Source organism: Tasmannia lanceolata, unplaced genomic scaffold, assembly GCF_043159265.1.
Source record: "Tasmannia lanceolata isolate RefF3 unplaced genomic scaffold, GAP_Taslan_0.1 ptg000037l, whole genome shotgun sequence".
NCBI lineage: Eukaryota > Viridiplantae > Streptophyta > Magnoliopsida > Canellales > Winteraceae > Tasmannia > Tasmannia lanceolata.
The window spans coordinates 6,420,332-6,448,126 of record NW_027518714.1 but is presented as its reverse complement, the minus strand read 5'-3'; the positions used below and the strand labels follow the sequence as shown (position 1 = coordinate 6,448,126).

At 38.9% G+C, this 27,795-nt stretch overlaps 4 protein-coding genes across 7 annotated transcripts in view; all 4 read left to right on the top strand.

The window, feature by feature from the left end:
* The window catches only part of LOC143860491 (JmjC domain protein JMJ24), a 29,615-nt gene extending 23,147 nt beyond the window's left edge, over nucleotides 1–6,468 (top strand). For all 4 annotated transcript variants that reach the window (XM_077371169.1, XM_077371166.1, XM_077371168.1 and 1 more), the window contains 6 exons: nucleotides 233–688; nucleotides 791–863; nucleotides 1,102–1,187; nucleotides 5,734–5,853; nucleotides 5,947–6,017; nucleotides 6,172–6,468. In XM_077371169.1, coding sequence (XP_077227284.1) covers nucleotides 233–688; nucleotides 791–863; nucleotides 1,102–1,187; nucleotides 5,734–5,853; nucleotides 5,947–6,017; nucleotides 6,172–6,271 — 906 coding nt within the window. In that variant the 3' untranslated portion in view covers nucleotides 6,272–6,468. The remainder of the gene's footprint in view (nucleotides 1–232; nucleotides 689–790; nucleotides 864–1,101; nucleotides 1,188–5,733; nucleotides 5,854–5,946; nucleotides 6,018–6,171) is intronic.
* A 2,198-nt stretch (nucleotides 6,469–8,666) lies between these two features.
* LOC143860493 (oxoglutarate-dependent flavonoid 7-O-demethylase 1-like) lies at nucleotides 8,667–12,056 on the top strand. Its single transcript, XM_077371170.1, has 4 exons — nucleotides 8,667–9,073; nucleotides 9,192–9,439; nucleotides 9,897–10,221; nucleotides 11,557–12,056. Exons 1-4 carry the CDS (start codon nucleotides 8,822–8,824, stop codon nucleotides 11,830–11,832), a joined length of 1,101 nt encoding a protein of 366 aa, XP_077227285.1. The 5' UTR covers nucleotides 8,667–8,821; the 3' UTR covers nucleotides 11,833–12,056.
* A 2,482-nt stretch (nucleotides 12,057–14,538) lies between these two features.
* LOC143860344 (protopine O-dealkylase-like) lies at nucleotides 14,539–17,098 on the top strand. Its single transcript, XM_077370930.1, has 4 exons — nucleotides 14,539–14,702; nucleotides 16,290–16,311; nucleotides 16,463–16,765; nucleotides 16,841–17,098. The coding sequence occupies exons 1-4, from the start codon at nucleotides 14,539–14,541 to the stop codon at nucleotides 17,096–17,098; spliced, it is 747 nt and encodes a 248-aa protein (XP_077227045.1).
* A 3,918-nt stretch (nucleotides 17,099–21,016) lies between these two features.
* LOC143862719 (protein SRG1-like) lies at nucleotides 21,017–24,255 on the top strand. The gene is made up of 4 exons (XM_077373798.1): nucleotides 21,017–21,342; nucleotides 22,195–22,442; nucleotides 23,490–23,814; nucleotides 23,889–24,255. Exons 1-4 carry the CDS (start codon nucleotides 21,040–21,042, stop codon nucleotides 24,162–24,164), a joined length of 1,152 nt encoding a protein of 383 aa, XP_077229913.1. The 5' UTR covers nucleotides 21,017–21,039; the 3' UTR covers nucleotides 24,165–24,255.
* Nucleotides 24,256–27,795: the final 3,540 nt, after the last annotated feature.

Here is a 27,795-nt window from a genome sequence, read left to right as displayed (position 1 = left end):
GAACATGTGTCAAGTGTCGTTGCTGTCACATTATAGTTGTTAAGCTTTAGTTATAACCAAATTATTTTGTACCACCTAACAAAAGATGGAAAACCAGCAGTTTTGGTTATTTGAATTTCCAAGGCATCGTAGTACACTCCTGCTTCATCTATGGTTTACTTTAATTTCGGAGATTCATTGGCAGTTGGCAGTGCAAATACTAACAAAGTTTGGTATTCTGAATTTTATGTAGGTTTACCTTTTGATGCACACATCTGAAGTGAAGTTTCAAGGTTGGCAGCGGGCAAAGATTGAAAAGATGCAGACAGATTTTAGGGAACCCAATGCAGAAGAATCAATTGGTGATGCACATGTAGTGGAACCTGAAAGAAATTTGGATGAGAGGGAGAAGTCACTTGATTTGACAGCTAATGATCACGAACAGAATGAATCTGGTGTGGGACCAAATGGTAAAGACGATGAGATCATGGAGGACCCACTATGTAATGGGATCGAAATCCCTTCAGGTGGACAGATGGAAGTGGGTTATTCCCACTTGGACAAGGAGATTGAGGATGTTATATCAGAAAAAGCTCATGCTGGAGCTATTTGGGATATTTTCCGTAAGCAGGATGTACCAAAGCTGAATGAGTATTTGAGACTTCATTGGAGTGAATTTAGGAGTGATACTATTCACCCAATTGATTCAGTAAGTTTATTGCTTCATTTTTATGTATTTGCATACATATTGAGTTTACATAATTCCTTTGTTTTTAAGTGTTTAATGTTAGTATTATTGTTTGGATCTCAGGTTATGCATCCTGTTTATGATCAAGCTGTTTTCCTCAATAAAGATCATAAAAGAACATTGAAGGATGAGTTCAGTAAGGGGAAACGTTAACATTGGCATTTTTCATTTTTAGGGGTTAAAAAGGCAAAGGTTTTATAGGTATCTTTGGCCTTCTCTTGGAGATGATTATGGGGAAAAAAGAAATTTTTTTCGCATTATTTCTATCCATTTTAGTTAAAAATCCTCAAGATCTTTGCCATTTTTTCGTTTGCCTTTTTACAATCTAACCAATACTTTTTAAATTTCTAACTAATAATGCTGATTTTCTTCAGAAATAGAACCATGGACGTTCGAACAGCATGTCGGTGAGGCTGTTTTCATCCCCGCTGGATGCCCTTTCCAAGTTAGAAATCTCCAGGTGAGGCCATTGATACTGATAAACTCCAAAATTAGAATCATAATTCTAAAGTTCTAAATGAAAAATGAAATATCAGCACTAGTTGGAATTCTCTCGAGCCTTTGAATGTAACATGGCAAGAGAAATCCTGTAGCTGAAATTTCTCAGCTACTTACACATATATCTTGGACAACTTAGTGCTAAAATCAGTTAATTGGTGGCTTTTGAGGATTTGATTTGCCTGAAAATTATAGCCGTCTATCTCCCCCTTTCTCATTGCACTATTTCGGAAATGATTTGTTTAGCCAGTTGGAACATAGGTTCACTAACAGGTAAGCTGAGGGAATTAGTTGAGTAGAAGGAGAGTTAATATAGCTTGCCTTCAAGAGACTAAATGGGTAGGAGAAAAATTTAGGAAAATAGAAAATACGGGTTTCAAGTTATGGTATACAGGGAAGGAGATGAATAAAAATGGTGTAGGGATTATAATAGGTAAGAGCCTAAGAAATGATGTTAAAAGGATGGGTGATAGAATTATTCTAATTAAATTAATATTAGGTGAAGAGATGATTAATGTTATTCGTGAGTATGCCCCTCAAATAGGATTAAATGACTCTGTCAAGAGGAAATTTTGGGAGGATATGGATGAAGTAGTCCAAGGAATACCACTTGGAGAGAAGTTATTTATAGGAGGAGATTTAAATGGGCATGTGTGAAGAACTAGTGGAGGTTTTGAGAGGCTTTATGAAGGACTGGGTTTTTGCAATATGAATGAGGCAGGAGAAGATATTTTGGAGTTTGCAGTGGCACATGATTTGATGTTAACAATTTTTTTTTTTTAAGAAAAGAGATTCACACTTGATAACCTTTAGTAGTGGAACCAACTGTAGCCAGATAGATTTTATCCTCACTAGGAGAGAGGACAAAGCTACGTGTAAAGATTGTAAAGTCATACGCGGGGAGTGTAGTCACACAACATAGGCTGGTGGTGTTGGATATATGCATTAAACGTTGAAAGAGAAAAGATAGAGATGTTTGACAGCCGAGGACCGGGTGGTGGAATCTCAAAGTGGAAAAACTAAATATGCTTAAGGATAGACTGCTTAAAGAAGGACCTTGGAGTCGTTACGAAGGGACTAATATTAGGGGTGCAACTTGGGTCGGGTCGGGTTGAGTCCGACCCGATTTCAAGGTAAAAGCTCAACCCGAATTCCGAAAAATCGACCCGAGTTGCACTCCTAACTAATATTATGTGGAATGTGATATCTAGTTATATCAGAAAAGTAGCTAGAAAGGTACTCGAAGAATCTAGAGGAAGTGGGCTGCTGTGTAAAGATACATGGTGGTGGAATGAAGAGGTCCAAAAGGCAATTAGGTTTAAAAGGGAGTGTTATAAATGTTTGCATAATTGTAGAAATGAGGAGAACTTTGAGAAGTAGAAATTGGCTAACAAAGAAGCAAAGAAGGCAGTAAGGGAAGCTAAAGGCAAGGCCTATGAGGATTTGTACCACAGGTTAGGAACGAAAGAGGGTGAAAAAGATGTTTACAAGCTTGCTAAGATGAGAGAAAGGAAGCGTAGGAACTTGAATCATATGAAATGCATCAAAGACGAGAATCAAAGATTATTAGTAAAAGAAAACGAGGTTAAAGAGAGGTGGAGAAGTTACTTCAATAAGGTTGTTTAATGGAGAACCCGTAGTGAATTTGTGAGAACTTGATAACGCTTTTGATGATACAAATCGGAGGTTTGTTTGTAGAATCCGAACATCAGAGGTAAGAGTAGCTATGAAAAATATGAAATTAGATAAGGCTATGGGGCCTGATGGTATTTCTATTAAGACTTGAAGATGCTTGGGTGATGTGGGTTTGGTTTGGTTAACTAGATTATTTAACAATATTTTAAAGACTAAGAAGATGCCTGATGAGTGGAGGAAGAGTACATTAGTACCTATTTATAAGAATAAAGGAGATATTCAGAGTTGCACCAATTATTGGGGAATTAAGCTAATGAGTCACACTATGAAGCTTTGGGAGAGGGTAATTGAGCATAGACTAAGAAAAGATACTAAGGTGTCAGAGAATCAGTTTGGCTTCATGCCCGGACGATCGACTATGGAAGCTATCTTCTTGATTAGGCGGTTAATGGAGAGATTTAGTGAAAATAAAAAGGACCATCATAAGGTTTTCATTGATTTGGAGAAAGTGTATGATAGGGTTCCCAGGAGTGTTATTTGGTAGGTTCTTGAAAGGAAAAAAATGCCTACTAAATATGTTGATGTGATTAAGGATTTGTACGATGGAGCATTTTCTAGTGTCAGAACTATGGATGGTGCATCTAGTGAGTTTCCAATTACAATAGGACTGCACCAAGGATCCGCTCTAAGCCCTTATCTTTTTACGGTAGTTATGGATGAACTTACAGAGGGTATCCAGGATGATGTGCCGTGATGTATGTTATTTGCAGATGACATAGTATTAATTGTCAAAACGAAAGCAGAAGATAATGCTAAGTTTGAGTTGTGGAGAACTACTTTGGGATCCAAAGGTTTTAGACTGAGTAGGATTAGGACAGAGTATATGGAGTGCAACTTTAGTAATGTAAGGAGGCGGGGCGAGGATGTAGTAAATATGACTGGACAAGAGGTACCTAAGAGGGATATCATTCGGCTTTCGCTATCTTGGTTCAATCCTACATAAGGAAGGAAAGATTTAAGAGGATGTTAACCACAAAATAAGAACATGTTGGTTGAAGTGGGAGCATGCTTCGGGAGTTTTGTGCGACCGTAAAATACCTACCAAGTTGAAGGAAAAGTTTTATAAGACAGCTGTGAGGCCAGCCATGTTGTACGGCTTAGAATGTTGGGCCACCAAGAAGCAGCCTGTGCATAAGATGAGTGTAGCGGAGATGCGAATGCTTAGATGAATGTGCGGCCACACAAGGTTAGATAGAATGAAAAATGAAGACATCCGTAAAAAGGTGAAGGTGGCACTAATTGAGGAGAAGATGAGAGAGCACCACTTAAGATGGTTTGGGCATATCCAACTTAGGCCTTTGGATGCTCCAGTGAGAAGAAGTAACTCGTGCCAAGTTGATGGAGTAGAGAGAGGAGGGGACGGACCGAAAACAACTTGGGTAGAAACAATGAGGAAAGACTTGATGGCTAGGAACATAACAGAGAACATGACCTTCGATAGGAGAGAATTGAAGAAAATGATCCATGTAGATGAACCCAACTAGTGTCAGGATTAGACTTAGTATTTGAGTCGGGCAGACTCATTCACCTTCTTCATGAAATTTTCTGAAGGATTCATTAGCTGAGTTGGGACAAAAGGCTTAGTTGAGTTGAGAGTATTGCACTATTTTGGAAACCCAAGGAATTGGATCATATGGATATGTAAAATACAAGATTTCCAATCTTGGCAGGAAAGGAGGGAAACAGCTAATAGACTCTGGCTATAGGTTATGTGGACTCTTCTGAATGGGCATCCGAATCAAATTACAAATTAAATTGGATTTATTAATTTGTTTTAATTCCTTACAAAAAAATAGTATATGAATAAATCCAGATTATTGTGTGTACCGGATCGAAGTGATTGGCATTATCATTTTATTATTACAAGTACTTTTTTCGGACACTTTGGAATTTGCTTTTTATATGAAAATAAAACATCTCATTTACTTAATTTATTAAAATTCAAAATATATTACATGTTAAGATCATATTATTATGTAGGACTACTAAATTTTTAAAATTGATTAAAATATATTACCGAATTCAAGAATCCTTGAAGAAACACTAGACTCCTAGGCTGCATAGATACAAGTGCGATGATTTGGCTGACTCTGTAGGTATAGAATTTCAAGGCCAGTTTTGGCAATTGGGCAAGCTGTACTTCTATTGTAATTGCTTATTGCTTTTTTTTTTTTTTGAATTTCTTGTAATTGCTTATTGCTTCTTATGATTTTCCAAAAAATTCTTTATTATCACTATAAACTACTATTATCAATACAAAACCCACTTCATTTTCCAGATGGTTAAACATGTTCATTTATGCTATTTTACCTATTGGTGAAGTGGCAAGTCCATTGCGGTGTAGGAGAGGCATACGTGCTTGGCAGAACGAAAAAAGTAGACTGTACTTGTCATTATCCCATGCTAAGCCATTGGGGACAGGCTAGTCATATATGTTACGTACTTTAAATGCCACTATTGCCATTACCCTGTGCCAAGCTGTAGGGGACTAGCTAGTCTTATGTTCAGTACAAGGTACATTTAAATTCCACCACTGCCCGGAAGCCTTATCCAGGGAATCACTATACCAAACTTCAAAATTTAATCTATTAACTGGTGTTTCTTGACACCAAGTCTCTGGATTATGACAAAACCATGCATTGGAAATTCAAATCCAACAGAAAGCCTAAGGAGATACTGTACCTGGAAAATTTAGTCAATTAATTTCAGGAGCGTGTGTCTTTTTAGAATCACAGGGAGAGAGCATTCTCTATCTGAACTTTTGCGTGATATGCTTACTAATTCTTTCTTTCTTTCCATGGTTGAATTTTCAGTCATCAGTTCAGCTAAGTCTGGATTTCTTATCTCCTGAGAGCTTGGGGGAATCTGTACGTATGGCTCAAGAAATCCGCTGCCTTCCTGATGATCATGAAGCCAAACTTCAGATATTGGAGGTCAGGCAATACGGCTTTCTCTTAGTAATCAGACCCTTGCTTTTTTCTCCGAAGGGAAGTTCATGTTTTTTTTTCTTATGATTTTTACTGCAGGTAGGGAAGATGTCTTTATACGCAGCCAGTTCGGCTATCAGAGAGATTCAAAAGATAACACTTGATCCCAAGTAAGAAATTCTAGCTTATCCTTCATTTTAGAGATTTTTCTCTTAAGTCTGGGAAGTGAAATTAATTTAAGAAAGGCTGCTGGAAAAATTCATTCCAGTTTTTTATCGTCCTTGATCAATAAGATACTAAAAGTAATTTCATATTTCTTCTCAGAATTGGCCTTGATCTTGGATTTGAGGATGTGAACTTGACAGCATTGGTTTTGGACAATATTGAAAAGATGACGAAACGAAGGCAAATCACCTGCAATTGAGTTATAGCTTCTCCTGTACTCTGTATATATACTATTTGGTGTTCTTAATCTATTCATAAGATCAGTTTTTTTATACATATAATTTAAGTAATACACAAGCAAAATTATAATTTTATTTCGTTTTTATGGGGGCACACTTATTCTACCTCTTGAACTTCAGATTCGGCATATACGGATTCAAATCTTTGCTTATGTTCTGTTTTTGGGCTATGATTCAGTGGTTTTTTTCTTTTTTTTTTCAAAACATAAAACATGTAAAGCCACTCATACCCCCATGTAATTTCTCCTCTTCTTAATAAATCATTTTCCCTTTCGAAAAAGTCCACTGATTGTATGCTTAAGGAGGGGCTAATGGGGTGTTAATCCAGGTGGGACTATTAATTATGTGGGCCCACTGTGACATCACGCATCTCTAGTCTCCGTTCATTCAGATGATCCCCACCCTTCAATCAAAGATGGGCATAGATGATCCTCACCCGTCAATCAAAGATGAGCATTTCGCGGCATATTTTTGTAGGAGTGAAACTTTTTAGCTGTTTTTGTCTTATTCATTTAATTCATATGAGGTCGTCGCGGCAAAATGTGATGAAATAGATGATCTAATAATCTCATAGATGATCTAATAATCTCGGGCTCTGCTATTGTCTTCAATCACGTGAGGAGATCTGCCAATGGGGAGGCGGATTCTTGAGTTAGTCGTATGACATTGGAGTAGTTTGACTTCCTCCCTCTTTGAGAGTTTTTTTGTGTCTTTATTTTTATTGTTTCTCGTGTCCTCCTCGGCCCGCTCCCTTATCTAATGAAATCATTCTACCATTTCAAATGAAAAAAAAATTGCCTATCAAATCCCAAGAAAGAAAAATGTGAGAGAATCTCTTAACTCAATATAAAAAAAGGGATTTGGTAGGCAATTTCACGGAAAGCCATTTCCGAGCTGGCTTTTGCATGTGAGTACAGCTATCAGGCAGAAGCCAGTGTAATGGGTCTCCGCGAAAGTGCCTAGCAAGTGCCATGAAAAAAACACTTCTCCAATTCATAAGAAGAAAGTGGGCATTCACGTGGACATCGACTCGGACAGAAAGTGGAAGAGGAATATAATCAAATGAACATGATTTTCTTTTCCAACAGATGATATTTTGTAACTTAATAAAATATTTAAGGATAAATTATAATTTCAAAAATAATTGAAAATGGAATTGAACGAAAATTCAGTTTTATCGATGTTTTGGAAGATACTATTTACACTCTCTAACTTTTTAGATGATATATAATTTTTAATAATTAACTGAAAAATATTTTACTAATTAGGAATTTATTGGCAAAAACTCTTAAATACAAATATAGAATCTCTTACAAGAGTTTACAAAAGGGCATAGAGGGCATGCATATAAGATCAAGACCGTTGATCTTGTAGAACTTTATGAGATGACCCACATGATCTTGGTACTCTCATCCCAAATCATGAGCAGCCAATTTGTAAGAAAAAGGTCTACAAAAATCAACACTTTATCTTCTTTTAGGGCCCGTTTGAATGCTGAGAAGATTTTGATTTGGATTTTTCACATTTGCAGTCCATTTTGCGTTGTGATTTGGATCTGGATCAAGTCCTTGGATTTCCAAATCAACGACTTACAGTGAAAAAAAATCAGATTTCCAAATATGCAGTGGAAATAACTAATTGGAAGTCCACAGATCTGGCAGTTTCCTTCACCCTCTTTGCTTCTCAACCTCTCCACTCCAGTAGCAACTAGGAAGTACCCCCTTCTCTCTCAGTCTCCCTCAACATGAGCTGGCGGATCTATTCATTTTGTATTGAGAACTCAATTCAAAATCCAAATACAAAATATGAGGTATCCAAACGGGCCCTTATTGGAATCCTAAATTACAATAATCTGATCGAGGTATCTCAATGCCACTTGGCCGGCTATATGTTTGTCTGTCGGTCAATAGCCCTGATACTGTAAACTAAGGCAATTCGGCACAATAAGTGTCTTTTGGGAAGGAGCCTAAAAGTAACTTCCAAATCATGTGCACAGTCAATTTTAGACTTACACTGTTTCAAGCTGGCCCTTTTATTTTAGCAATATAATATAAGAAGTCAATCTATAAGAATGTAACGTGCTTCATTTAAAAAAAAAAAAAAGAAAAGAAAGAAAAGAAAAGAATGTAACGTGCTGTTCTAAGGACATGTTCGGCAACCATGAAAACAAATTCCATTGAATGGGGTTAGAAAACAGGGGAAGAAAAAAATTCTATTTTAAACATGGATTTTTTTTTCTTTGTTTACCAACCCCATCACGTGTCCACTTCACTCACAGCTTCTAAAATCTCTCTCTCAAAAGCCCTCTCTACCCCCTTTTTTTTTTTTTTTGATGGGTGCCCTCTCTACCCTTCTCTCACCTTTGTGTAAACAAAAATTCCTTGAATTTTTTTTCCACCACCCATCTCTAACCTATATAAGACAATGGCCGGGCTTCCCTAACTCAACTCAAACCCCGTTAAGGCAAACTAAGTCTCTCTCTCTCTCTCTCTCTCATTTTTGCTTCTGCAATGGAGTCATCCCAGCTAGAGATCTTAGGAGGGTCTCTACCAGTGCCTAGTGTACAAGAGCTGGTCAGAGAACCAATCGTCACCGTCCCTTGTCGCTACATACGTCTAGATCAACACCCTCCAGCCATCTCTGCAACTGCCAATCTTCCATCGCTTCCCAATATCGACATGCAAAGGTTGTTTCAAGGAGAATCCCTCCCTTCTGAATTGGAGAAACTACACTCTGCTTGCAAACATTGGGGTTTCTTTCAGGTCTTTTTCCAAAGATTTTAATAGCATACTTCTAATTAATATTAACCAATGAGTTTATAAATTATCAAATGTTAATAAATTTTGGTAGTGGTAATAATTTTTGTCAAATGTTTTGCAGTTAGTAAACCATGGTGTTAGTTATTCCTTGATTGAGAAAACAAAGTATGAGATACAAAATTTTTTCAAACTCCCATTGGTGGAAAAGAAGAGATTTTCTCAGCAGCCTGATGATCAACAGGGATACGGGCAGGCCTTCGTTGTGTCAGAAGAGCAGAAGCTTGATTGGGCAGACTTGTTTTATTTGGTTCTCCTCCCAACCCATCAAAGGAACTCTACTCTATTTGAAAGTCTCTCTCCCTCTTTCAGGTCAGCTTATATCTCCTTGTTAGGACCCCGTTTCAACTCTCCCTTAAAAGCTAGCCACTAAGGGAGGGTGCCCAATTCCTTATAAGCCCTTCCACATCTATTCACATTACCTATGTGGGATGTATGTTTTTCACATGGACCCCCTCCCTTCACACGGAAGCAATGTGGGAACTAAGAGATCTTCCCTAAGGATTTTCACCGTCTTCTAGGGTGGTCCCTGGGTTACCACACCCCCAACTCTGATACCACTTATTGGGACCCAGGTATAACTCACCCTTAAAAGCTAGCTATTAAAGAGAGGGTGCACGAGTCCTTAGAAGCCCTTCCAGATCCATTTACTTTTCTGACGTAGGGATCTATGCTTTTAGCATGGAACCCCAACACATTCTCTCTCTATAGAGTATTTATGTTTTCTCAATAATGGGCATTTCTTAACTTGCTTCTTTCTCCATTGTAGGGAGATTTTGGAGGCTTACTCATTAGAATTGAAGAAGTTGGCCGTGGCTGTGTTGAAGATGATAGCCAAAGCTCTAGAGATGGATACGGAGGAGATGAGAGAGATGTTTGAAGATGGTTATCAGGGAATGAGAATGAATTACTATCCTCCATGTCCTCAACCTGAGAAAGTCGTTGGCCTCACACCTCACTCTGATCCTGGAGGACTTACAATCCTTCTTCAAGTTAATGAAGCACAAGGGCTCGAGATTAGAAATAATGGCATGTGGGTTCCTGTCAAACCACTCCCAAATGCATTTATAGTCAACGTAGGGGACGTTGTGGAGGTAAAATAAACTACACAAGAAAACAGATGCACTATGCATAAACATAATACATGTTCATGGGATTTGCTAGGGCCCATGCATCCAGAAGGCATTTCACGGCTGGGCTGTTGCATGTGAGAGCAGCCACACAGGCTCACTTTTCAACAGATTTTGTCTTATTCATTTAATTCATCTGAGGTGGCTGCTCTCCCATGCAACAGCAGGCCCGCCAAATGTCTTCTGTGATGATGGTCCCTAGCAAATCCCCATGTCCATTGTTAAGATATCTAGCAAATCCCTACCTTAATAATCAAATAAACATACTTCATACTTTTTCGATCAAGACCGTTGATTTTGGGGATGTAATGAAAACAAAAATCAACGGTTTTAATTATGATGGGACCTGCTGCAATTACTGGTTGCCCACACGTTCAACAACGGATTTGATATGGACACGTTCAACAACGGATTTGATTGGTGACACCTTTCTTTGTTTTCATTTTTTTTGTGTGTGTGATTAAAGTGAGCATGTGTGGCTGTTGTCAAATGCAACAGGCCATCCTCGAAATGCCTTTTGCGATGAAGGCTAGCAAATCCCATAATATAATAACATGTGGATTCCTTCAGGGGATTTGCTAGTGACCATTATAGAAGGCATTTCGTAGATGGTCTGTCGCATGTCAGACCAGCTACATAGGCTCACTTTTAAGTAGATTGCCATCATTCACGAGGTGGCTGGTCTGACATGCGACAGACCATATGCAATAGGTATTTAGAATTTGCATATATAACAACTTTAATAGCTATAAAGAGATTTATTATAAGGCATTTACAGGAAAGGGCAAGTTTGGAAGAATTTCTTGCTTTTCTAAATGAAAAAACTTGCTTGAACCACCACTGTTCTATGTTATATATAGATGGATCTTCAATTTTTAATTGCATTTCTCTAAATTAGTTATCACTATATCATTTCCCTCTATATCCTTCAAATGCAATAAAAAATATTTTCGGCAAATTTTTTTCTTCCTACAATCCAAAGGGGGCTTAAGTAAACTCCCGGAACAGCTAAGTTTGATCTAGTGTGGACATCATCTTATAAAGTGGGAGGGTTAGGATCATCCTATGGAAATAATCTACAATGTAGAGCCTAGCCTATTTACATTGGGGCCCAACAAATGAACGGTTTGGACATCCTATGAAGTGGGCCCCACTTGCTTTTCGAAAAATACTGGACTTCACTCCTCTAAAACTAAAATATTGTAGTGTCTTCTTCTTCTTCTCTCTCTCTCTCTCTTTTTTTTTGGGATCACCTTCTGCTTTTTAATAAATTTGCTTTGCCTTGTATATTTTTGGTAGATTATAAGCAACGGGGCCTATCACAGCGTGGAACATAGGGCAACCGTAAATTCAGTGAAAGAGAGGCTGTCTATCGCAACATTCTACAGCCCCAATCTAAAGACACAGTTCGGCCCAGCACGGAGTCTGACCAACTTAGAAAACCCTCCACTGTTCAGGAGGAAAACCATGGAAGCGTTCTTAAAAGACTTCTTCTCTAAGGAACTCAAAGGGAAGTCACAAGTGGAGACCATGAAGATAGCCCGTGGGCTTGAAAATCCAGGCAATACTTGTTGAAAGAGAACATGCCTTTTTCTTAAGTTGCTCTTTATATATATGTCTAGCAATCATGTTGAATGTCTTTATTTTGGTTAAGGTTTGGTATTGAAGCAGCATCTATTTCCAATTTCTGGTTGGCTAATAGAAGTGCTTCCTTGACTTCTTCCTTCACCTCTCTTCCACCATAATTAAATTGTTCAATTTCTGGAAGATGAAGCTATACTTTTTAAGTTGACTTATTATTCGAAAAGTTTCTTTTGGATTTTGAGTAATTAGAGACCAAAATGGCTAATTATCTGGCATTATCTAATTAGAGTCATTCAAATGGATGATTAATAGCTCAGAGATGTCCACATTTAATGGGTAAGAGACCTCTAATGTAATAATTAGGATTGTTTGAGTGGGAGTGTTTTTGGGTTATTGCCAATCAATGGACGAAAGAAAAAGAAAAGAGAACTAGCTAAGCAAATGAGCCTCTACAAAAATTTAGAGAAGCGCGCATGATAAATTGGAGACCCATTATCATGCGAATGTTCTATTTCATGATACAGTTAATTACTTATAAATTGGTCATCATTGATTCCTTTAGATATATGAACTACTTTGCCTCTGTTGTTATTTTGAAGGGGCTTTGACAGGTGCTAAGGCCTGCTAGCTATGACATTTTTCATGTAATTCTGTTCTACTTCAATTCACGTTATAATTTTAATAAAATATAATATTATAGATGCATAATAGCTCATAGACTTTAGAAGTATCTATATATGAAATTTTATATTTTAAGTGCGAGTGTAGTCCATTATTTTTCAGAATATCAGTGGCGCTTGCTTCATAGGATGATCTAAGCTATTCATTTGTTGGGCCACAACATAAAGAAGGAATATGAATGGTCAACATATACCATATGTACCATCATAATGTATCATTATAAACAAAAGATCGCACCACCGACACTTTATGAACAATTACAATTAATGAGTCCACAAAGAGTCATAATCATTGATGTACCTTAAGACTGTACCAATGGTCTATTTAAAGAGAGAGAAAAATATAATATAATATTAGGAGAATTTATATGATGCCCGACCTTCAAAATAGCAAAGGCGGTGACCACCTAGCCCTTGTAAATTACCCAGTCGGCCATCATATAAAAACTCTAATGAAGCAATAAATATAACACAAATATGCTGCAACTTGGTCTAATATGTATTAACATAGAGTATTCACTTATCAAAACAATATAATATTTAAGCTTGTTAAAGTATAAAAGATAAATAACGCCTTTCTCCAAAAGGCTCCAAAAGCTTAAGCTTTTGGAGAAGTTGGTAAGTTAACATGGTATCAAAGCCAAAGGTCTCGAGTTCAAACCTTCCGGATAGCAAAAATCCACATGCGATGGTTGGCCCAAAGTGGGACCACATGTGCCACGTGTTTGCCAAGTGGGCCACACTTGCAAGGGAGTGTTAAAGTATAAAAGATAAATAACACCTTTCTCCAAAACCTTAAGCTTTTGGAGAAGTTGGTAAGTTAACAAAGCTGAAGAGAGTATTACCATAAATCAAACGAAATGAAATAAAAGGGGTTATCACTAGGAAAGAAAGGTACACTGTAAATCAAAATAAAGGTTTCGATCTTCGAACAAGGTGGGGCCCACTATATTTTGGAAAAATACATGCTGGTATTGTAATAAATTGCTGGTCCAAGTGTGGCTCTTTGGCTTGAAGTCATGGGTATGCTCTCCATTGACGCGATTGAACCCCAGGCTTACCCGATGCATGTGGTTTACGGGTGATTGCATGTGGTTTACGGGTGATTGAGTGCACTCGTAGGGAATAGTCTCGCCCTAAAAATTGGGGTGTGGATACCCTATGTCATAAAATGTTTGTGGCCCAAGGGAGGGATTCCGTACTGTAATAAGTTGCTAGTTGTCTGTCCTTTATTTATTTGGTAATTGTTGGCCGCCCTACGAAATCTAACGCCATTAATGGCAACCTTAAACAAACAAGATCAACAGCACGCATTATAGCTCCAGTCACTATCACTCTCATCATTTGATGCATCTTCCATTTCATTCCAACTCTAAGAAAACTGTTCTTTTTGTTTTTTTTTTTAAATGGCAATAATTATATATCATAGCAAATTAAGGAGGCGAAGATGGACCACCCATATTGACAATAGGAAGTAAGAAAGAAACAGGAACGAAGAAAAAACAAAATACAGAGAAAACCCCTCCTCAGGGAGGAAGGTGGTCGAACCACATAATAGAACCACCAGAAACACCACGCTTAGCTAGCTCATCCGCCTTATCATTTGCCGATCTTCTAACATGCTGAAAGCCGATAGCGGACCCCGCAGTTAAGTCCTCAATCTCACAAAAATGGAAAGAAATTTCCATGGAGGAGCCACCCCACCTTTCAACCAACGAATCACATTTAACGAATCTCGCTCAACAATTGTCTGATCTATCAACCTTCTATCAATATTCAAAATGCCAAAATGTGCCGCCCTCACTTCCACTTCTGAGGAATTAGAGACACCAATAGAGCCGTAGTATGCCCACACAACATCCCCCTTATTATTGTGACAAACCCCTCCCACTCCTGCCGGACCTGGATTGCCGGAACTCGCACCATTGAAATTAACCTTATACATGTTTTTGTTTGTCCTATTTGTTTGTAAATGTTAGCTCTTCTTATATATAGATGACTATCTCTCTTCATCAAAATGGGGAATTTGGCCTTCCATCTTTTCTATACTGCTGTCTCTGCCACTTGTGCTTTTGCCATGGATTCATCACAGGTAGAGATGATTGGAGGTTCTCTGGCAGTGCCTAGTGTTCAAGAGCTGGTTAGAGAGTCAATGGCCACAATCCCTTTTCGCTACATACGGTGAAGATCAAGACCCACCGGCCATTTCTCTGCATGTGCCACCTTACTATCGATTCCAACCATCGACATACAAAGGTTGCTTCAAGGAGAATCCATGGCTTCTGAACTAGAGAAACTACACTCCGCTTGCAAAGATTGGGGTTTCTTTTAGGTCTTTTCTCCAGAGATTTTACATTAATTAATCAGAGTTATTATGAACTAGATATCTCCTGATATATATAACAATATTATATAATGATAATATGTGAAACAATCCAAAAGCTTAAGCTGTGGGAGATGATGTTATTTATTCATTTATAGTTTTACGCTCGCGCTCACGTGCGGCCTCTTTTTTAGGGTTGGCCTACACGTACGTGGCACATATGGCCCCTCATTTACGCTGGCCATTACAAGCGAATTTTTAATATAGGAGTTTTGAACTCAGGACCTTTCTCTGATACCATGTGAAACAACCAATTACTCCAACAGCTTAAGTGATTGGAGTTGGTGTTATTTAATTATTTATACTTCAACATTCCCCCTCACATGTGGCTCCTCTTTTTTTTGGGTTGGTTGTACAAGTGGTTTGGGTTGGCCCTACATGTGTATTTTTATTACCAAGGAGTTATTGGCTTTCAGACCTAGGACCTGTCATGAGGCAACAACTCTGATTCCAAAAACCCAAAAACCCGTGATCCACATGCAATGGTCAACCCAAAAGAGGGGTCACACATGCAACATCTAAGCCAAACTTAAAAAAAGAGGGGCCACGCGTGAGGGGGGAGTAGCTGTTGGAGATGATGTTATTTACTCTTTTATACTTTTAACACGATACTTTGAGAATCTTACCGATTGAGAGAGAGAGAGAGAGAGAGAGAGAGAGAGAGAGAGAGAGAGAGAGAGAGAGAGAGAGAGAGAGTTAATCGGTAATTGATTTTCAGAATCTTACCGATTAAGTGATATAGGAAACTCTACTCTTTTTGAAAATTCCTATGGCCCTGTTTATTTTGGATTTTGGGAATTGATTGAGTAAAAAAACCGGTTATTTGACTCAAAATTAGGACTTGGACTGACAACCAGTTGTCAATATCTAAGGCCATGTTCGTTTTAGATTTTGACAACCGATTGTGAGTCCAAACCAATTATTGGCCAGTTCGTTTTAGTTTACAACAGCCGATTGTCAGTCCAATACCTATTAATTTTGAGTTCAATAATAGGTAATGGACTGACCATCTACTGTCATAATATAAAATGAACATGGCCATTGCTTGAGATTATGACAACTGATTGTGAATGTCAAACCGATTAATGTACTCAAATTTAAACATAATTTTGAGTCCAATAATTGGTTTGGCACTCACAATAGGTTGTCACAATCTTAAGGCCCTGTTCATTACAGATTGTGACAACCGATGGTGAGGGCCCTGACCGATTATTGGCCCAAAATTATGGCAGGGCCTATGGCAAACAGGACCTTAGGATTATGACAACCGATTGTCAGTGCCAAACCGATTTTTGGACTTAAAATCCAAAACAAACAGGGCCTTATTGATTCAAATTCTATTCCACGTATATTCCAATGACCCTTATGGTAAAATGTAATTGTAGACTGTATCTTACTAATGAAATTGTAAGCTTTTGAGTCACCATGGTTTTTTATTGGTGTATTTTGTCTGATTTCTCTGTTTATTTGCATCTTCATCAAACCTTAGATCTGAGTTTCACAAATATCATTCGTAACTTGCTTCTTTCTCTCTCATAGGGAGATTTTTGAGGCGTAGTCATCAAAGTTGCAGAAATTGGCCATGGCTATCTTGGAGATGATGGCGAGAGCTATGGACATGGATACTCAGGAAATGAAAGACATATTTGAAGATGGGTATCAAGAAATAAGGTTGAATTACTATCCCCCATGTCCTCAACTTGAGCGTGTCGTTGGTCTCACGCCTCACTCCGATGTTGTGGGACTTACAATCCTCCTTCAAGTTAATGAAGCACAAGGCCAGATAAGGAAAAATGGGATGTGGGTTTCTGTTAAACCACACCCAAATGCCTTTATAGTCAATATAGGAGACATTATGGAGGTAAATTGAAGGATTTTTTTTCTTTTTAATTATCTTTTTGCATTGCTGTTACAGTATATTTCCATGCTGTGACAGGTAATAAGCAACGGGGCCTATCAGAGTGTGGAGCACAGAGCAACAGTAAATTCAGTGCAGGAAAGGCTCTCCTGTGCGACGTTCTACAGCCCCAATCTAAAGACAGAGTTCGGCCCGACATGGAGTCTGACCAACTTAGAAAAACCACCATTGTTCAGGAGGGAAACAGTAGGGAAGTTCTTCAGAGACTTCTTCTCTAAGGAACTCCAAGGGAGGTCACACATCGAGACCATGAAGTTAACCAGTGGGCTTGATTAGGCAGGCAACAGTAGTTGAGACTTGAGAGTGTTGAGTTGGGTTTTTCACAACACAGGGTGTCATACATTTATACCCGCCCGTGTTGAAGGAGAACATGTCCCTTGGTGGATTTCAAAAACTAAATAAAAGGGGTTTCTCTTTGTGAAATGGAAAACACTTGCGAAATTTTAGAAATGTATGATCTTGGGTGTATATTTGTAGATGCTTACAAGTGATTTACAAGAAAAACATGTGCTAAACCGGCTCATCCCGAACCCGACGGGTTCAACCCTATTTTGACTAGGGCTGGGTTGGCATTTCTTGGGGTTGGGTTGGTTAGGGTTGGGGAAAAGTCAACCCTGTTTAATTTTGGCTTGGGTTATGGTTGCGGCCTTTTTTTTTTTTTTTTTTTGTTGACGTAGGAGTGTCCCCACCCCCTTCGGGAGTAGGACTAGTCCCTACGGATACAAGCAACGACCCACTCTTCACGTGTATCAGGTAAGTCGGGGGCGGCCTTGGCAACCCAACCCGACCTCCGTCCTCTAATTTTATCATGATTTTCTTAGGATTATGTTTTGTTTTCCTTGCATTTTTCTGTTTGGCCCTAGGTGAACCCAAACCCAACCTGACTCAACTCGACCCGATTTGGTAAAAACATATTTGATGGTTTGGGTTAGGGTTGAGAGATTTAGAAGCGGGTTGGGTTAGGGTTGACCATCCTTGACCCGAGGCTCGAGGGTTGGATTAGGGTTGAGGGAATGCTATCTTAGGTTGGGTTAGGGTTGGTCTCAACCCTATCCAACCTCACCAGAGTTGCACCCCTTAGATGCTTGTAAGAAAAATGTGGCCTGAGGAAGAAAAAGGGGCGAATATATCATTTCCGTTTACATAACTAATCCACACGGCTCTCCATCTATTGTCATCTTTACTTTTGCCAATGGAGGCCTCAGAGCTAGTGACCTTAGGAGGTTCTCTGTAATGTTCTTTTTTCCTTATTCGCTCAATCTTGAAGATGAAGTGCGGAAGATGAAGGAAATAGGCTCTATTCGAGAGGAGCCTTTACTCTCCTAATAATAAGAACACAAAAATAACAATTGCTAGGTGTTTTCCATTTACTGAATAAGTGTTTTTAAATACATAGAGAGCGTCCATATTGATAAGCTTTTTCTTATTCTGGATAGACTCGTACTATCCACCTCATCAATTATTCCTACTAATTCTCTACCGAACCCAACGACTTAACCTGAGAGACATCCTAATACACTACTACTCTAGCTTAAGAGACTAAATCTTATTCAATCTGGTCAACCAAAAGAAACACTCGTATCAATCCAACCCCTTGCAACGGCCTTGTCCTCAAGGCTCACATCTGGAAATTTGGCCCTGAACTCTATCTTGAACTTTGGCTAAAGACTCATATCAATCCAACTCCCTTGCAACGGCCTTGTCCTCAAGGCTCGCATCTGGAAATTTGGCCCTGAACTCTATCTTGAACTTTGGCTAAAGACTCATATCAATCCAACCCCCTTGCAACGGCCTTGTCCTCAAGGCTCACATCTGGAAATTTGGCCCTGAACTCTATCTTGAATTTTGGCTTGCTATCCTTATGAAGTGAGATCCGATGATTGTGTGAGTGATCGAGCAAGCTCTTCCTTCCTAGATCCATCGCAGTTTCTTCCTGGCTCGTCTCTAACTGAACAGTTGAAGGAAAAATCCCTTTCATATCAGTGACCTTCTTACTTTGTATTGTGAGCTCCTTTGTTGTGTCTTTTTGAAATGATTGGGACGTTGACGCATTGATGGCCATTGGATAGGTTGAATGGAACGGCAAATTTTTCGGTGACGACCCTGTTGAAATTGATGACATTGATAAATGCCTTTCTTTTGTGGCTTTTTCTCCGCCCAAATTTTATCTATTGACGATCGGATCCTTTGGATCCATCAAAGTGTGGTCCATTAACACTAGGGGTGCAACTCGGGTCGGATTGGGTCGGGTTGAGACCAACCCAACCCAATCCGACCCGACCCAAGGAACCCTTTTTTCCAACCTTACCCGATTTCCAACCCGACCCGACCCGACCCGAGGAACCCTTTTTCCCAACCCAAACCCGACTCGACCTGAGTTTTTAAGCATACAAAAAATAAAATTCGATAAAAAATGTCGGGTTTCACTCGGGTTGGGTTGCCCAAACCCTCAACCCGAACCCGAGCTGTACTCAACCCGGGCTGGGATAATTCAACCTGAAGCCAACCTGAGTTGCACCCTTAATTAACACTCCTGATTCTAAAAAAGTTTTCTTCAACGAAAGTCCCTTTGAATCTGTTTTTTTGTATGTGAAAAGTACTACTGTGTAAGTTTTTATACGTATTTGCACATATTTTTTAAAATATATAGTGGGGCCTTTGTTCTTTGAAGATCCTAACCGTTCATTTGGATTGCCCCAATGAAAAAACAGGTTGATCCCCAAACCACTCTGATCTGTAGACGAACAGTACAGATAAGAGGGTTAGGATCATCCTTTGGGGATGATTTCGGTGCCCAATCTATTTATGTTTTGGCAATCAAAATGAACGTTTTGGATCTTCGAACAAGGTGGGCCCCATTATACGTTTTGGAAACAAATAAATGCTGGCCATCGTAGGTATTGTAAATTGGAGGGATGGATTCGGCACTGTAATAAGTTGCTACTTGCCTGCCATTATTTATTGGGATTTACTAGCGTCCATTGTGGAAGGCATTTGGTGGATGGTCTGTTGCATGTGAGAGCAGCCACCTCGTGAATGAAGACAAAATCTGCTGAAAAGCGAGCCTGTGGGTGCTCTCACATGCAACAGACCATCCGTGAAATGCCTTTTGCAATGGAAGCTAGCAAATCCCTTATAATAGTTGGCCGCCTTACCAAACCTAACACCATTAAATTCCAACCCAAACCTTAAAAAAGCAGGCATTCTAGCTCCAGATATAGTTGATGCATCTTCTATATCATTCCAACTCTAAAAGCGGTTGCCTAATACTCTAAAAACGGTTGCCTATTAGTTGGCCGCCTTGCCTAATATTTCATTATGACCGTGAAATCATGTGAAGAATTGCTTCAACCAGATAAGGACTGTGGTCTGCCATTTTTCTTATAAAACAAGCATGCTAGTATAACAAATAACACCAACTCTAATAGCTAAAGCTTTAGGAGTTATTGGTTGTTTCACAGAGTCAGAAGTATTGCCTCAAGTAGACCCTGGGTTTGGCCAACCCAAAAGAGGGGTCACATGTACCACGTATACGGGCAACCCCCCAAAAAGAAGAGGAGCCACTTACGTGTGGGAGTGTTAGTCTTTCTGCTATTGTGCCCTTATTAGTGCTTTTGATGGACCTACTAAGTCACCTTAATTGGGATCTTGAATTGCTTCAATTCGTGGCACCAACCTTGGTTATTTTGCTGCCCTTGGTAAATGTCTTCAGACTTTTTTAGTCTTCTATGTATGGATCGTTGAGTAGGAGCCCTTTTAAAGTATAAATGATTAGATAACACCAACTCTAATAGCTTAAGCATTTGGAGTAATTGGTTATTTCACACATTTTTCGACTGAAATGGACATTTCATTAAAGGGAAATGATATATCCGCCCCTTTTTCAGCAGTGTATCTATGACTGCAGAGGGCTGATGTACTTCATGTGGTAAGGATTCAATGGGTCTGATTGCCACATACCCTGGAGATAACTGTCCCACGTAAACAAAAGGGCCTCATTTATCGTTTCCCTTTATTTATATTTCTATCTAATGCACCTGGTCGGGTTCTGCCTAACCCCAGCTTGCCATCAAAAAAAAAAAAAACTGTTCTTTTTGTTTGTTCTGTTTGTTTACTCTATATATATATATATATATATATATATATATATATATATATATATATATATATATATATATATATATATAGATGACTATCTCTGTTCATCAAAATAGGGAATGTGTGCCATCTCTCTCTCTCTCTCTCTCTCTCTCTCTCTCTCTCTCTCTCTCGATTTATCAAAGGAAGAGATGATTGGAAGTTCTCTACCAGTGCCTAGTGTTCAAGAGCTGGTCAAAGATCAAATCATCACGGTTCCTTCTCGCTACATACGTGTAGGTCAAGACCCACCAGCCATTTCTGCAAGTGCCACCCTTCCATCGATTCCGACCATCGACATGCAAAGGTTGCTTCAAGGAGATTCCATGGCTTCTGAATTGGAAAAGTTACACTCCGCATGCAAAGATTGGGGTTTCTTTCAGGTCTTTCTCCCGAGATTTTGCGTTTTATTAATCAACGAGTTATTTATTGGCTTGATATTTCTTTACATAATAACATTAGATAGAGGAAATGGTTTGTGAGCAGCTCATCAAATAAGCTTATCTGAGCAGAGCTCAGAAACCATAGGGGGACCCACATTTTGGGGGTGATCCTAAGCATTCATTTGGAAGGCCTCATCCTAGATGGAGTGTGAACCAATAATCAGCTCCATTGGATCATCCTAACCCTTCCATTTGTGGAGGGAAAAAATGGGCAGATTTGTGGACAAACAGTATCTGTCTATTTTCCTTCCACAAATGGACACTCTAAGATGATCCAATGTAGACTCTAAGATTCAGATAAGCTTATCTGAGCAGCTACTCACAAACCATTTCCTCAATTAGATAATGATAATAATTTGAGAATCTGACCACTTAAATGTTATGAGAGAGAGAGAGAGAGAGAGAGAGAGAGAGAGAGAGAGAGAGAGAGAGTTCAAAACAAAAAGGACAAAATAGATGGGAAATGATTTATGCATTACATTGTTTTAATAAACATGCGCTCCACTTGTCTGTCGTGTAGTATTTAAAGGGATGTCAGAGGAAATTACGGTTCTTAAAATGCTCTTAAACCCCTTTAAATACTACACGACAAACAAGTAAGCGCATGTTTATCAAAACATTGGAGCGCTGAAATCATTTCCCTAAATAAAAGGGTTATCATGTACTGACTAATGTTTGATTTATGGCGGACTCCTGCAGTCATTTGACAAAAAACGTACCCGTTCAGTAATTCCAAAACGTTCAGCACTTAAATGGTAAATTTTTTTAATACGAATTGTTGATGCTTTGCAGTTGATAAACCATGGTGTGAGTTTTTCATTGATCGAGAAAACAAAGTCCGAGGTGCAAGATTTTTTTAAACTCCCACCGGAAGAAAAGATGAAATTTTTGCGGAAGCCTGACGATCTACAAGGATATGGACAAATCCTCGTTGTGTCTGTAGAGCAGAAACTTGACTCGGCAGACATGTTATATTTGATTACCCTCCCAACCCATCTAAGAAACTCTACTCTTTTTGAAAATTTCACTCCCTCTTGCAGGTCAGCTATATACTTCTTCCTGTCTAAGGAGTTTAGATGCACTTCCCTTTTTTGGGAAATGATATTTACGCCCCTTTTGATCACCAGGGACACCCATTGACAGTCTACATTGCAATCAAAGCCCCTGAATTTTTTTGGCATCAAGTACATTAGGCCTCTTTTTGTCATTGATACACTGACACTGGGTGTCCCTGGTGATCAAAAGGGGCGTAAATATCACTTCCCTTTTTTAAGGGCATTTGTTATATTTATTTAGAATTGTATTCCCTGTATATGTGAAACAACCAATTGCTCCAAAAGCTTAAGCTGTTGGAGATGTCATTATTTAATATTTTATACTTTAACACTCCCCTCATGTGTGGCCCCTCTTTTTAGGGTTGGCCTACACATGGCACATGTGGCCCCTCTTTTGGGTTGGCCATTACATGTGGATTTTTAACATGAAGGAGAAATTGCTTTGATACCACCAATTACTCCAAAAGGTTAAGTTGTTGGAAAAGGTGTTATTAAATCTTTTATACTTTAACAATATATTCCTATGTCCCCTCATGCTCTGTTGGTTTTAGATTTTGAGAATTGATTATGAGTACAAAAACCGATTATTGGACTCACAACTAGTTGTCAATATCTAACGCCCTGTTCATTTTAGATTTTGACAACTCATTGTGAGTTCCAATCCTTTTATTCGACTCAATCTTAAAAGAACCAGGCCTAAACCAACAAAGCCTAAACGTAAATTTGAGTCCAATAATCGGTTTTGGACTCACAATCGGATCTCAAAGTCCAAACCAAACAGGTCTTCTTATTTTGAATTCTACTCCATGTATATTCGAGAAATGATATGAGCACAACCATGTTTTAATAACTGCACAAATGCAGCTTGTCTTTTCTTTTTAATTGGCTTGTCAGCTTTTTGGGAACGGTAATAACCTTTGACAGTTCTTTAAAGAATAAAAGATAAGATGTGTTGGTGCAAATATCAAATCATGGTTGTGCAAATATCAAAACATGGTTGTAGTGATAAACTTGGTTCTTTCTCCATCGTAGAGAGACTCTTGAGGAGTACACATCAAAGTTGCAAAAGTTGGCCATGGCTATTTTGGAGATGATGGCAAGAGCTCTGAACATGGATGCTCAGGAGATGAAAGACTTATTTGAAGATGGGAATCAAGGAATAAGGTTTAATTACTATCCCCCATGTCCTCAACCCGAGCGTGTCATTGGTCTCACACCTCACTCCGATGTTTTTGCACCTACAATCCTTCTCCAAGTTAATGAAGCACAAGGCCTTGAGATAAGGAAAAAGGGGATGTGGGTTTCAGTTAAACCACTCCCAAATGCCTTTATAGTCAACATAGGAGACATTATGGAGGTAAATTGATGAATTTTTTTCTTTTTAATCATCTTCTTGCTTTGCTGTTACTGTATAATTCCATGCTTTGGCAGGTAATAAGTAACAGGGCCTATCAGAGTCTGGAGCACAGAGCAACAGTAAATTCAGTGCAGGAAAGGCTCTCTTGCGCTACGTTCTACGGCCCCAATCCAAAGACAGAGTTCGGCCCGGCACGGAGTCTGACCAACTTAGAAAAGCCACCATTGTTCAGGAGGGAAACAGTAGGGAATTTCTTTAGAGACTTCTTCTCTAAGGAACTCAAAGGGAAGTCACACATCGAGACCATGAAGTTAACCAGTGGGCTTGCATCGGCCAGCAAAAGTAGTTGAGGGTGTCGATATATTTCTACCTGTGTAGAAAGACAGCATGTCTCTTGCTTAATTTCAAAGACTAAATAAAAGGAGTTTCCCTTTTGTGAAATTTTAAAATTGTAGCAAAATATGAAGAGAACCCCAGTACAATGTGCATGTGCTTTACAAGTGATTCACATTAAAAAATAGAGCACTGCTAGGAAAGCAGGATTCCGTTTTCGATAAAAAAATGGGCATGTCCACTAAAAGACGAAAGGAGGGGAGCACAAATCCCCACAATGCAATAAATACACATGGAAAATAGTCAAATCAACGGTCATGTCATGCCATATTACTTTGTAATTGATGCAGAACTTACCTTGAACCATGACGATTAGAGTTGAAGATAGATCACAAATCCCTCGAGCTTTGGCGAACCACGATCACGAATACGATCTTTGCGGCGCGCTTTGGCAAACTACGATCACGAACACGATCTCCGCTGCGCTACGAGCAAGAGAGATCTTCTAATTTTAAGAAAACCTTAGGGCTCGATCAATGGAATCGCAGTCACAAATTTTCCCCTCAGATTAGAGACCCTCTTTATGATGAAGCTTTAGCTATATCGTATGAGATTGTTATTATCATATGACACCCGTATTTATAGATTTCGGTACACATGAATTGTGTCCTTCCACACTTCAAGCACTCACGTGTTTTAGAGTTTCAAAACAATTGGATTTATCTCTTAAGACTTCTTTTGTGAATAACACTAGGAAAATAGAAAAGCTAAGGTTTTCACTTAAAGTAAGTCCCACCAATGTGGGCCACACTAAAAATGCCAACATTCGGAATCCCGTTTTCAAAGTGTTTTCCTTAAAAATATGTGCTTAACTACCTAACACTACTAATATTTGAAGGGAAGTGATATTTACGTCCCTGTTGATTACTAGGGATCACACCCAGCGCGCCAGTGTATCAATGACTAAAGGGGGGCTAAAGTACTTGACGCAAAAGAATCCAGTGGGTTTGATTGCCACGAACACTGGCGCTGGGTGTCCCTGGTAATCAAAAGGGGAGTAAATGTCACTTCCCATATTTGAATTCACAATACATCACTAAAAATAACTAAAAAATAACTGTTAAAACCCTCTCACAAAATGAAAAACTGTGTACATAAGCCAATTAATTGGTTGCAACAGCCCAAGCAGTTCCCACTAAAAAACAATACAGGGATGAACTATGTCCATGGGCGTATGGCTTTTCTTCCTTTTTTTACTATCAATAGAAACAAGTACAACTTCGTTCACGAAGCAGTCCCACGAACAAAACCCACAAGCGTGAGCTCTTTTCTAATAAAAGAGAAAAAACCCACCTCTTGTATTTCTTACTCAAATCCTGTTCTCTTTAGGACTTTTTTAACAAATTAAAAGAAAATGTACATATGCAAGCATATAACAATTAACAACCTTAATAGGAGCCAATATGAGATAGAGGAAGACTTACATACGATTCAAGGAGAAACAAGAAGACTCGTAGTGAAAAAACAGGGTATTTTTGCGAAAGAAATCTTCAACTTTGCCTTATTTGCAAAAATAGGCTTCTAATTTAATAATTTACAAATAGAGTAGTCACATTTGAGTGAATTTTGCAGATCAGGCATGCCATCAATTTGTGACCAAATATCATATACATTTAAATTCCCTCATAACTATTAAATATCGTATACAAGTGAATTTCTTTACACCTATTAAATATCTTATAGATATAAATTTCTTTATAGCCATTAAGGACCTTATATTTTTAAGATTTGTGGATTTTCACCTAATAAGAATTTACAAATAGGGATTTGCTAGGCAATTTCGCAGGAAACCATTTCGCGGGTCACTTTGCGAGAGAACAACCACTTATATGAATTAATGAATAAGACAAAAACTGGTTAAAAGTGAGCCCGTGTGGCTCCTCTCTTGAAAGAGTCATCCGAGAAAGGGCTTTCCGTGAAATTTGGGGGGGGAGAGGAGAAAACAACCACCTCACACACGAACTAAATGAATAAGACAAAATCTGCTACCAGGTGGCTGTTCTCTCGAGAAAAGTGAGCCACCAAATGGCTTATGGCAAAATTGCCTAGACATACCCTTAACCCGAGTTTTTATATGGTGCCGACCATCAAGTCCCTTCAAAACGGTACCATGCTTGATATTTGATCCAACAGCACACTTTTTAAGATGCTGCATGTTGGATCAAATATCAAGGTGGTACGTTTGATGTACCACCTTGGTGGGACTTCACGGTCGGTCCCATATAATTTCTAGGGCTGGCAATTTCACCAGAAAAAGCGGGGATCCGCCCTGCCCCGGGGATTCCCCGATTTGAGAGGGGAAGGGTAAGGGGAAGGGGATTTTAAAAATTCTCCGGTGCGGGAAGGGGATGAAGTTGTCCCCTCCATCCCCGCCCCGCCCCGCCTCGCCCCGTTAATCAATGCCATTGTTTTGTATATTTTTAAGTGTTTTTTTTAAGAAAACTACTAGAAACTCTGTGGATCGGCTATAAGATTCCCCCAAACATAGACTTAGCTTGTCTTTTCCTTTTAATTAGCTTCTGAGAGCATTTTGGGAACTATAATAACCTTTTGACGGATGTTGAAATAATAAAGACAAGCTGAGTGAATGAGCGTATGCAATTATCAAAAAATCGTAGTGCCAACATCGGTAGCCAAAATAAATTGCATTTTATTAGTATGGTATGGCCTGCACCATACGATGATCCAAACCATCCATTAGATGGGGCACAACAAAAATCATTTCCATAGGTTGATCCTAACCCTCCGATCTATAGAGGAATAGGATCATTCAGTACCTCTACAGATCGGAAGGTTAGGATCAACCTAAGGAAATGATTTTTTGGGCGCAACCTATTTAGGGTGTGCACCATCTAATGGACGGTTTGGATCATCCTATGGTGCGGGCCATACCTTACTTTTAATAAAGTCAGGAGTGCGATCATCAGAATACAGTAGTGCTCATAACATTTCCCAAAATTAATGATCCAAAATGGGGTTTGGATGTTGGGTACTCTAAGTGGCAGGCTATGATACCACTTGATCTAAAATTGAAGTTGGATCGAATCCAATTAGCAATGTGCGGAAATCCTATCATCCAACAACAGCTACTGTCGGTCCAATGGGTCCATCCATCCATCGTCCACACGCAAATACCGAATATGGATCTGCCCTCTCTTATTAAATCTTCAAGTAAAAAAACACTGCAAACAAGTGAAATCTGGACGTTCATTGCTGCCCAGCATTTCAATCAATATATATAGAAGAGAAGACAAACTCCTTATACCAAAAAGAGTAACAATAAATTATGGGAAATGATATTAGTGCAACCATGTTTTAATAATTGCACTAACTCAGCTTGTCTTGTCTCTCTTTATTGGCTTGTGAGAATATTTTTGGAAACTGTAATATCCTTCGACAATCCTTTAAATAATAAAAGACAAGAAGAGTTAGTGCAATTATTAAAACATGGTAGTGTTGATATCATTTTTATAAAAAGAAGACTCATTTGTGCGGCATCTGGCTTGCAAAGATAAAAAAGGCTAGCTTGGTGGAAAAGAACTTTTGTCCCTTCTGTTTATTTCTAACTAGCACTAGGGACATCCACTT

Coding starts and splice junctions, on each gene's coding strand:
- LOC143860493 (XM_077371170.1), top strand. CDS start 8,822: ATGGAGTCATCCCAGCTAGAGATCTTAGGAGGGTCTCTACCAGTGCCT. Junction 9,074..9,191: donor AACATTGGGGTTTCTTTCAG/GTCTTTTTCCAA, acceptor AATGTTTTGCAG/TTAGTAAACCATGGTGTTAG. Junction 9,440..9,896: donor AGTCTCTCTCCCTCTTTCAG/GTCAGCTTATAT, acceptor TCTCCATTGTAG/GGAGATTTTGGAGGCTTACT.
- LOC143860344 (XM_077370930.1), top strand. CDS start 14,539: ATGGGGAATTTGGCCTTCCATCTTTTCTATACTGCTGTCTCTGCCACT. Junction 14,703..16,289: donor ATCCCTTTTCGCTACATACG/GTGAAGATCAAG, acceptor ATGTAATTGTAG/ACTGTATCTTACTAATGAAA. Junction 16,312..16,462: donor TGTATCTTACTAATGAAATT/GTAAGCTTTTGA, acceptor TTTGAGGCGTAG/TCATCAAAGTTGCAGAAATT.
- LOC143862719 (XM_077373798.1), top strand. CDS start 21,040: ATGTGTGCCATCTCTCTCTCTCTCTCTCTCTCTCTCTCTCTCTCTCTC. Junction 21,343..22,194: donor AAGATTGGGGTTTCTTTCAG/GTCTTTCTCCCG, acceptor GATGCTTTGCAG/TTGATAAACCATGGTGTGAG. Junction 22,443..23,489: donor AATTTCACTCCCTCTTGCAG/GTCAGCTATATA, acceptor TCTCCATCGTAG/AGAGACTCTTGAGGAGTACA.